At 44.7% G+C, this 11016-nt stretch overlaps 1 protein-coding gene across 1 annotated transcript; it reads left to right on the top strand.

The window, feature by feature from the left end:
• The first annotated feature begins 3580 nt into the window (after positions 1-3580).
• LOC147622963 (uncharacterized) lies at positions 3581-5087 on the top strand. The gene has a single exon (XM_086822572.1). The coding sequence runs from the start codon at positions 3820-3822 to the stop codon at positions 4858-4860; it is 1041 nt and encodes a 346-aa protein (XP_086678698.1). The 5' UTR covers positions 3581-3819; the 3' UTR covers positions 4861-5087.
• The last annotated feature ends 5929 nt before the right edge of the window (positions 5088-11016 follow it).

The following is an 11016-nucleotide window of genomic DNA, read 5'->3' as shown; positions in this document are numbered from 1 at the left end:
TGAGCATGATCCATCTTTTACAGAGGTCTGGCGCGCTGTACGCGTACGCACTTCTTCACAGACGCGACCACCTCCCTCGTTGGCATGTATTGCTAGTCCGGAGAGACTGGCCGAAGGTGCAACGAGAAGGGAAGCGAGAGTACGTCCGGAGAGACTAGCCGTGTCTTCTGGGTATAGTTTGGAGCCGGAGAGTTCTGACGTAGGCCCTTCATCACCTTTGACTGCCACGGCTTCAAAGGGGAGTGATAAACTTCGTCGGGGGGAGAAATATGCTAATTACTCCATTGACGACGGGTACTTACTCTACAAGGGTGGAATATGTGTACCAACTATTGGTGACTTTCGGGCCCAAATTCTTAAAGAAAGTCATGATAGTCCAAGTGCGGGTCATCTTGGGATTCAGAAGACCTATGCACTAGTAAAAAGACAGTTTTATTGTTTAAGGACGTCCAGACTTATGTGCTGAAATGCAATAAGTGCCAGGTCAATAAACGTGAACGTCTTAAGGTTGGAGGACTACTCCATTCGCTGGATAGTCCTCAAGGGAAATGGGAAAGCATTTCCATGGATTTCATTACCGGTTTACCCAAGACGGGTCGAGGGAATGACTCGGTGTGGGTGGTAGTGGACAGGTTAACTAAAATGGCAAAGTTTATTGCCACGAAGAAAACTGTAAAAACGCCAGAGTTGGCAAAACTCTTTATTGAACATCTCTACAAGCTATATGGCCTGCTCGCGCAGATATAGTGTCGGATAGAGATAGAAAGTTCAACAGTCATTTTTGGAGGGAAGTCTTTAAAAAGTTGGATACTACTCTGAGTATGAGTACGGCAGATCATCCGGAGTCTGATGGTCAAACTGAAAGAGTTAACCAAATTCTAGAGGATATGTTGCGTTCTTATGTTAGTAAGAAGCAATCTAATTGGGAAGAGTACTTGCCCTTATTGGAGTTTGCCTATAACAGCTCCAAACACTCAACGACTGGATTTACACCATTCATGTTAATGTATGGATTCCAGCCGAGATCTCCAATGGGGAGAAGATTCAATCTGTCAAGGATTTCCTTGAAGATATGAATGATATGCTGAGAGCCGCACGTGAGAGCATTCGTAGCGCTCAGGATCGCGCTAAAACTTATGCGGATAAAGGACGAAGAAAGGTGACCTTGCAGAAGGTGACTTTGTATTCCTCAAGGTTTCTGCGCAGTCAGAAACCATGAAAACGGGAAAGTGTGATAAACTTTCTCCGAGATATTGTGGTCCTTTTAAAATCCTTTAGAAGATTGGGGACGTAGCATATAAACTTGAGTTACCGGAGAGTTCTCAAGTACATCCTGTCTTCCATGTCAGTAAACTGAAGAAATCAGTTCACGGGTTAGAGAACGCAGTTTCTCCAGAGATTTTGGTGGACTTGATAGAGCCACCAAAGATACCACATGAACCTGAAAAGATTCTACAGTATCGTGATAGACAAACCCGACATAAAGTGTACCAGGAGGTACTTGTTAAATGGACAGATAGGGATGAGGAGGTAGCTACTTGGGAACGCCGTAGTGCAATTTTCAAAAGGTTTCCCCAGTTTGTTTTCGAGGACGAAAACTCTTCTTAAGGGGGGGTAATGTCACGTAGGCTGTAATGCCTGTGAGACCGACGGCAGACCGGATGGCCATGTCCGGGGTTCAGTGGGAGAGGACGCCCATGCGGAGTCATGGGCGGCCAGGCTAGTGTGGACGGCAGGCCACACACTATATAGCCTGGGGGATGAGGGGCAATCCTCATTCTTCCTCTATGGCTGGGTGGTGAGCTAGAGGCCGTCCCCTCTTGTGGTAACGCCCGCAGCGGCGTTACAGATATCTAACAGAGAGAGAGAGAGAGAGAGAGAGAGAGAGCATCCCCCAAGTAAAATATAACAAGCTGCAAGCCTATTTCAGTGCCATTAGAGAATAACACAAAGCTTTTTGCAGATATAGGTGAGCTTTTGGAGGACCCCACTTTTGTACAGGCACATAGTGGATAGCTTGATCTACATAGCCATTACTAGGCCAAACTTGAGCCATGCTATTGGACTTGTGAGTCAGTTTATGCAGGCTCCTAGGAAGCCACACTTGGACGTGGCTAGATAGATTCTCAAGTATATAAAGTCTACAGTTGATTATGGACTTTTTTATGAGGTTGTCACATAGATATATAGAAGTGTCACATATAGTAGATCTACCAGTGGATTTATGTGTTCTTTTGGGAGTGCTACTGTGAGTTAGAGAGCAACAAGAAATAGTCGGCTGTTGCTTTGTCAAGTACAAAGGCAGAGGACAAGGGCGTTGCTATGGCAACTTGTGAGGTAGCTAGGTTTCAGAAGCTACTTGCTAATATGGATGAGTTTGTGGATAGTGCTATTGTCATTTATTATGGCAACATACAACTGGCCAATAACCCAATTGTAAACCATGCTAGGACGAAGCACATTGAGGTGCATTATCACTTTGTGAGGGAGAAGGTTCTAGGTAAGTGATGCAGATCTGATATCTATCAACACAGAGGATCAGGTGGTTAGCATCTTCACAAAGGCACTTGGTATAGAGAAGCTCCATGAGTTTAGGAGCTTACTTGGAGTACAATATGTGGAGTTAAGCTCAAGGGGGAGCGTTAAGATATCGAGCTCAACTAGTGCTCTATGGACATTGATGGCCCACATGGGTGTGATAGCTTTTGCACTTATGCCATCGGCACTGTTGGTGAGATTATGGTTGATATGCCCCTAGTGGATGACAGGTTGTGTGATAACCACATTTGGATTAGTAGATTATGGCATAGTCATAGCACCGGCTCACATAGTTGGGTTCACACTATGGACCGACCATTTTATGTTATAGTAGAAGAGTACTTTTCCTTATAGTATATACTCTTATCTCTTAAGTTTATGGTTATAGAGAAGAGAAGATGATAGAAGAAAATTCATCTCTCTTGTGTCTTGCTCTCTCTTGTATGCGTGTGTTTGTTTGCAAGGAACTTGAGATATAATACTCTTGGCTAAGCTTTTTTTACTTTCTAACAAAATGTATGTATAAAGTATGTTAATCCCAAAAGGGTGTTAACACTCTACTCTCTCTCTTCCTTGTAACTCTCTACTATTGTGCATGGGAATGACCATGTGTAGGGTTTGGAAAGGCAATGCCATTTATTAGGCCCATTGGTTTTCTTCTCCTTCTTCTTCCCACTCCTCCTCCTCATTTCTCACTCCTCCTCATTTCTCTCTCCTTGTGGGTCTAAGCATTGCAAGGCCAGTGTATTGAGACTTTTTGGTGACCACACAAGCCTTGGCTTCAAAGTATCGCAACACCCATGGTGCAAGGAGCCACCATTGATGTGCAAAGAGTGCAGGAGGACCACTAGAGAAACAAGCTGTTACCAACGTGAGCTACACGTGGTAGCATGGGCTACGCATGGCAACATGTGACTTGACGGTGTGCATATGTTTTGGATGATGACCCTTAATTTGGATGACCTTGTGAATTACACAAAGCAACGTTTAATGGCTACACGGATGGCATAGATGCATAGGCAGGTAGGTCAGAAGGGGGTGCCAAATTCCAATTGGGAGCCTCTAGAATCGGGTTATGTCTGCCTGTTGCACATCGTCCTCGAGCAACTCTCCATGCCACGTCTCTACACACATGCATGCCTCTACATTTGCTTGAGCCGGGACCATGAACTTGCCATAATCACTCATTAAATTTATTGGGTGATTTGTTTTTCTGTTGGCGCAATAATGCAAAAGCAGATAGGGAGTTCATTAGCTTAGCTGGCACAGAAGATAGTAGCTATGGCGGAGAACAAACCGTCGACGGCAGCCTTGGCGGTGGCGTCGAACTTCCTCAAGGAGAAGGGTTTGCCAGAGTCAACAATCCGGAGGATGCTGCAGCGCTGTACTGGACTAGGAAAGGCCGGGGCGGCGGAGAGGCTGCAGCCCAACTGGGCGTTTCTGGAGCAGCAGGTGGGCATTCCAAAGCGCAAGCTTCCGGCCATGGTGTCGCACTGCCCGCAGCTCCTGGTGCTGGGCGTGCAGGAGAAGTTGCGGCCCATGGCGGACTGCCTGGCAGGCCTGGGCGCCAAGAGGGTCGAGTTAGCCGCGGCCATTTTGCGCTTCCCGAATCTTTTCATCTACAGCGTTGAGGAGAAGCTGTGCCCCTTGCTAGGGTTCCTGCAGGGGGCTGGGGTGCCGGAGGGCCGCCTGGCTAAGGTCTTTCTGGCCTGCCCGCGCCTTATTAGCTACAGCATCGAGGCAAAGCTGGAGCCTACCCTGAGGTTTTTTCTAGAGTTGGGCTTGAAGAGAGGTGAAGACAGCATGGGAAAGCTGCTTATTCGTTGGCCGCACGTATTCGGCTACAGTGTAGAACGCCGACTTCGCCCCACTGTGGCCTACTTTGAACGCCTGGGTCTCAAACACGATGAGATTTGCCGTGTCGCCACCAGATTCCCCCACCTCCTATGCCGTGATGCCGAGAAAACCTTCCAGCCCAATGTCGACTTCCTGCACACATTAGGTTTTGATGACAGACAGATCTCCGCCATCGTCTCAGGCTACCCACCAGTGCTGCTGGCCAGCATCAAGAACTCCCTGCAGCCCAAGATGAAGTTCCTGCTGACGGGCATGGGACGCAGCATGGAGGATGCCGTTGCCTACCCTGCCTTTTTTGCCCATAGCCTCAGCCGCAAGATCGAGCCACGGTATCGGAAGCTCCAGCAGGATGGCATACAGTGTAGCCTCGAGGGCATGCTCAGCTGCAATCAGAAGAAGTTTTCTGAAGGCAACCTTGGCTTTGGCCAGCACCCTGTCAAGAAGCTGGCCCATCTCACATTGTGAGAGCTCAATGCATAGCATGCAGGTAGTGTCGATCACTTCAACTTTAGGGTTTTTCACTGTGTACCTCGCTAGGATATCTGTATTAGCATTGTAAGAGCATCAAGAAGTGTACCTAGCTACTACATATGTATCAGCACTGGGAGAGCATGGAGTATGAGTTGGTTGTTTCGGAACCCCTTTTTTTACTCCCTGACTCGTGTATAACTTGCTCATGATTTTCCAGCTAATTTTGGCTAAACATGCAAGTATATGTGAATCTAATTCATGTAATTTTTCCAAGGTTGAAGTAGTTCTCTCTCTCTCTCTCTCTCTCTCTCTCTCTAAAATCAATCAAAATATTAATCTCTTCATATGTCTTGTTTCTATGCGAGAAACTCATATCAGTGCTGCTATATTCCCAGCTGTAGGGTGGTTACAGAAATTCATGTTCAGGATGGTTTAGAATTGGTGTTCATGCTTATGGGTTTTTTAAGTGGGATTTTTATGTTACGTCAAGCATGTCCACCAGCTGCAGTTTATGCTTATGTGTGTGTAGCTGGGCTGTATTTTGTATACTTAAAGTGTGATTGCGGTGCCGGACTAGAGTTTCTTGTGTGCTTCTCCTTCTTGTAGCACATTGAGCACTGAAAGTCGCCAAGATAAATTGGAAGGTGATATCAAGCCTACTTTCCTGTGCCCAGTGGACATGGCCTTTCTGCATTTCTACGCGGTCAATGTTTGCATGCTTGCTGTGTGCTTGTTTGTCTTCCTCGACACGGGAAGCAGTTTCTATTCTCAATCTGTAATCGATTGTTCTTGGTTTATTGAAATTTCTTTCTTGTGTACTATTTCTCTCTTTACATGAAGCAGCCTGTCTATGGTCCCTTGTCTGCTTGTTTAAGCAAACTGCTATTTAGCAATGAAATATAGCAGCAGGAGTGCCGGTGCTCGTCATGGTGGGTTTTAGTTGAAGAGCTAGACTACAAACAAGCTTCTAGAGTATCTAATTTTAAGCTGTCATTGGTTAATGCCCGTTTTAGAGATTGTTCCGAGGAGCAGATGTCATATGTAGCATGCATTCATCTGATTTTGGCAGTCTCCTTCAAGTGAGCTTTGTGCGTTACTTAGGAATTTAAGCTGGGAGGTGTCTGTGAAGGATGCATTTGTAATTTGGGATCATTGGTTGCTTTGCTTGTGGTCAGAGCCTGTCAATGAGTGTATGTTTTGCTATGAAGTCTTTTCAATGGCTTCTTCTAGTGTATCATCAAAAACTTGTCCAGGCACTCTGAACTCCTGAGCAGGTTGCATCTCACACTCGAGAGAGGGCAGCATTTCATGAGAGCAGCATTTCATATCAGCAGGGAAATGGGTAGCTGGTGGCTGGCACTAGCTGGGGGGCAGGGTTTGGTTTCACAGTAGGTTTCCCACTGGCAGAATAGTTGCATTTGTTGGCTACATGAGCAGATTCACATAGATAAGCTGCATTAATTTGTGTGGAATCTTGATGTGTCTAGGATGGGGTCCACAAGGTAAATTGCATTGATGTTGTCGAAATGTCCAGGGTGCGGTCCACAAGAAAAACTACGTTACTAATTTTATTTTTGTCGAATCATCCAAGCAGCCTTTTTTTAAGATCCATATTGTGGGTCTACCCTGGTTTTGGTATTCTAGATTTGTAATAAGGTAGCAGAAGGTTAATGTAAGGAAAAGCTGTCTTACTTGGAGCGAATTTTGAGGGCTTAATTGTCTTAAATGGGACATGAAGTGGCCACGAGAGGTGTTATAAGGTGATTCACTTGACGTCTGAGTGGTGCATCATTTAATTGTTAGTATGGCTGTTTAGGCATGTAACAAGTGCCTTAGCAGAGAATGTATGTAACATGGAGGAAGCTGATGGCCTTGTCAGAGGGCAGCGGAAATAGATGCACAAAAGAAGTGAAACACTGGAACTCACAAAGAGAGTGAGAGAGAGAAAAAACGCTGATGAGTAACTTAAGAAGCTGAATACAACTGCCTGAGGCAAGGAGTGGGCTCCGTGTGCAGAAGGCAAGGGTGGAAAACACTCAAAACTGATCAATCAAAATGAGGGGGGGCGGTGCCTATAAATAGGCTAGGTGGAAGCCGAAGAGTCAGCCTCCTACTCTCACAACACAGAAGATGAAAATGATGAAAGTCATGCTAACACCCCCTCTCAGTTCCTAGGTGGGGACCGAGGCCTAAGGAGCTGGAGTGTGAGGCAATAGAAGGGTGAGGAAGAGGCTTGGCGAACAAGCTTGCAGCATTGTCTGTTGTCAAACAGTAGGTCAAGTTGATCTCCTCCGATGCAATCTTCTCCTGCACAAAATGGTACTGGATCTCAATGTGCTTGGTCCTTGCATGAAAACGGGATTCCGTGCAATCGCCAAACAGCTCTGGTTGTCGCATTTGATGATGGTAGGATTCTTCGGAAGAAAACCAATATCCCCAAGTAAACGCCGCAACCAAATTGCCTCACAGGTAGCTGAACAAGTTGCTCTATACTCTGCCTCAGTAGAAGACAACGTAATAGTAGGTTGCTTCTTACTACTACATGAAATAGCTCCGGATCCAAGAGTGCAACACCATCCTCTTGTAGACCTCCTGGTGTCACCAGCTTGGACATTTCCCAGTATGAAAGGAGTCTGGTGGACTCCAGGATGTCTAAATATTTGGAAAGTACAAGCTTTGGGAATGGGGGATTATTCTAGAATACAAAGGACCACACTCCTAAAATTTAGGAGAGTTGCTATTTTTGGCCCGACTCCGATGGAAATTCTGTTCGCGTCATTACATATGGAATTGAGCAGATACCAAGAGTTGGCAAAGTGCCTATGACAGAATGTCTACCAGTTGGGATATTTTTAGAGGTAAAGATTATGGAAGGACCCATCTCTTAGATTGGGACATGTGGCAAGAAAGTGGACCAAAGTGAGACAAGTGGCCTGACACTTGTAATAAAGTGGATCAAAGTGAGACAAGTGGCCTCACACTTGTAATAAAGTGGATCAAAGTGAGACAAGTGGCCTCACACTTGTCACTTTAGCTATTGTGTGCCTCTCCACTTGTCATTGTAGAGGCCCAAATCTATAAATTGGAGCCCTCTCTCTTCATTAATGAAGGCTCTCTTGCTGCACACTAGCCTCTACCATCGTTGAAGGCTTCCCTAATGATGGCTACTCTCTTTCTCTCTCTTTTGAAGGCTGCCCATGAAGAATACCGGCTGTTGGGGACTGTTTTGGAGGCTTCTATCGCGAAGAAATACTGAAGGCAAGGGTATTTAATCATTTATTATGATTTCTAGCCATTGTACTTGTTGTACCAACCTTTGTACTTGTGGTACCAGCCATTGTACTGACTTTACCAATCCTTGTACTTGTTGTACTTACTGTATCACCCATTGTATCGGCTGTACCAGCTTCTGTACTCGCTGTACTAACCACTATACTTGATGTACTAGTCATTGTACATGTTGTACTAGCATTTGTACTTGTTATACTTACTGTACCAGCCACTATACCGATTGTACCAACCATTGTACTGGTCACCAGCCTGGACATTTCCCAGTCTGAAAGGGGTCTCGTGGACTCCAGGATGTTTAAATATTTGGAAAGTACAAGCTTTGGGAATGGGGGATTATCCTAGAATACAAAGGACCACACTCCTAAAATTTAGGAGAGTTGCTATTTTTGGCCCGACTCCGATGGAAATTCTGTTCACGTCATTACATCTAGAATTGAGCAGATACCAAGAGTTGGCAAAGTGCCTATGGCAAAATGTCTACCAGTTGGGATATTTTTAGAGGTAAAGATTATGGAAGGACCCATCTCTTAGATTGGGACATGTGGTAGGAAAGTGGACCAAAGTGAGACAAGTGGCCTGACACTTGTTAGAAAAAGGATCAAAGTGAGACAAGTGACCTCACACTTGTCACTTCAGCTATTGTGTGGCTCTCCACTTGTCATTGTAGACTTCTCTTGGCATTTTAGCTCATGGGAGGCCCAAATCTATAAATTGGAGCCCTCTCTCTTCATTAATGGAGGCTCTCTTGTTGCACACTAGCCTCTACCACCATTGAAGGCTACCCTAATGATGGCTACTCTCTTTCTCTCTCTCATGAAGGCTGCTGTGAAGAATACCGGCTGTTAGGGACTGTTTTGGAGGCTTCCATCGCGAGCGAAGAAATATTGAAGGCAAGGGTATTTAATCATTTATTATGATTTCTAGCCATTGTACTTGTTGCACCAGCATTTGTACGTGCTATACCTGCTGTACCAGCCATCGTACCGACTGTACCAGCTTCTGTACCTGCTGTACCAACCACCGTATCGATTGTACCAGCCACCATACCGAACGTACCAGCCATTGTACATGCTGTACTAGTCATTGTACTTGTTGTACCAGCATTTGTACTTGCTGTACTTACTGTACCAGCCCTATTGCATGAAGACCCGTGGTTTTTGGGGAAGAATCAATACCCACACGGAGGTATATGGATTATATTGTTGGCTCGGCATTTCTACAGCCTATGTTCTGGCTTGGTAGCCTTGTGTTGGGCTGTGTTATGGCATTTGTATAGGGATAATCCGGCATCTCCCGTGGGGAGAGTAAGGCCCTCAAAGCTTGTACATGATTTCCCAGCCAGCCGATGAGAACATTCAGCATTGTTTGTCTCACTAGGCCTCTCTCTCTCGTTTTCTTTTTCCTTGTTTGTGTGTGTACACACACTCACTTTTTGAAAGGTTGGATATATTCGATATCTTATACGAAGTTAGGAGGTGTAAATTGCACAATCTAGCCTGTCCACGGTAGTTAAGTGTGTGGAGAGTCGGGAAAGAGGGAGGAGAGACACTCGCTTTGAGTCTTTAAGTTTCTACTATTTTTGTAATGACATTAACGTCGGCAATTACTGGTGATTCATTGTAGGTATTACATCGTCCCATGGCCTTTATTTTGGGCATCCTTTATAAGGAATCATTACATGGATTTGTAAATGGTTCTAAAATGCCTTATTTGTTATCAGAATAAGTAAATGGAAGCATCACATGGATGTGCGTAGTGTTCTCGAACACCTTGCTCAGTATTAGGTGAACTTGTAGTCATGTCAACCCGGGGTTGAAAGAAAACATCACATCCTGGCGGTACTTCATGTTAGCTGAACATCCACTGTGCTAGATTTTGAATCGGTCTCCTAAAGACGAAGAAGTTTCTCTTCTTACTCGCTAGGTGAGCACTGCTTTTTTGATCCTTGGTTGGGCCGTCTCTGTGGTGGTTGACAATCTCCATTGTAATTACACCTCTTACTTCTTGAAAGTTCGATTTGAGTGTGTTCAAATGTGATTAAGCTGTAGTAAACTACTGCATGCTTGTGGTGCATGATCTATGCCATATACAGGATGATAATTTTCTTTATGCAGCTGGTTATGAAATTGATTGTCCATATCAGTGGGTGCAAAAGAAATCAACACAAACTCTTCAAGAAAGGAAAGGTGGCCGTGATAGCACCTACAAAACTACTTGTGTTGATCTTCCTAAAACATGTATTGAAACACCGGTTGTCCCGATTTCTCCTTGTTATACAATTCCACCATCAACTTGTGTACCTACGACAAGTCCAAATGAGTCTCATTTGAGCATAGATTCTAGCACTTCAATGCCTAAATCATCTTATCTTGCTCAAATTCCAAGACAATTGCTAAAGTTTCCACCGCTTAAAAAGGATATACCAAAAACTAAAGATAAGGCATTAACACTACAATTAAAGCTCTTTGGTAAATCAATGTTTGAATAATGTAGTTCCTTATGCCTTTAGAAGATGTGTTTTCTTTGAGATAATCTTGTTTTTGATTGGAATTGTCATGATGGATATGAGTGTTCTAAATTTCATTATTCTACGTCCAGATAACTCCTGATGGATATTTGGCGAGATACATGTCCACCATGCATTGACCCTGATAGTACTCGACCAGATCATCGCGGGGGTTATAGTACTCCTCCGTTTCAAACACATTCTAGGTACTTCTATGCTCCCTTAGGTGAAAATTGCTGTGGGCATCACTTTGTCACATTGTTCTATCAACAGCATCACCCATTTCCACATTGTCAAGAGTGTGCACGGCTTGTATTAGAAGAAGCTTCACATATTTGTTGGATATGCCGCTC

The sequence above is a fragment of the Cibotium barometz genome, chromosome 28 (genome assembly GCF_041138505.1).
Source record: "Cibotium barometz isolate CiBa-2024 chromosome 28, ASM4113850v1, whole genome shotgun sequence".
Taxonomy (NCBI): Eukaryota; Viridiplantae; Streptophyta; class Polypodiopsida; order Cyatheales; family Cibotiaceae; genus Cibotium; species Cibotium barometz.
This window is presented reverse-complemented; position numbering and strand designations above follow the sequence as displayed.

Excerpts from the sequence above, each read along its gene's own strand:
- LOC147622963 (XM_086822572.1), top strand. The coding sequence starts at position 3,820 with ATGGCGGAGAACAAACCGTCGACGGCAGCCTTGGCGGTGGCGTCGAAC.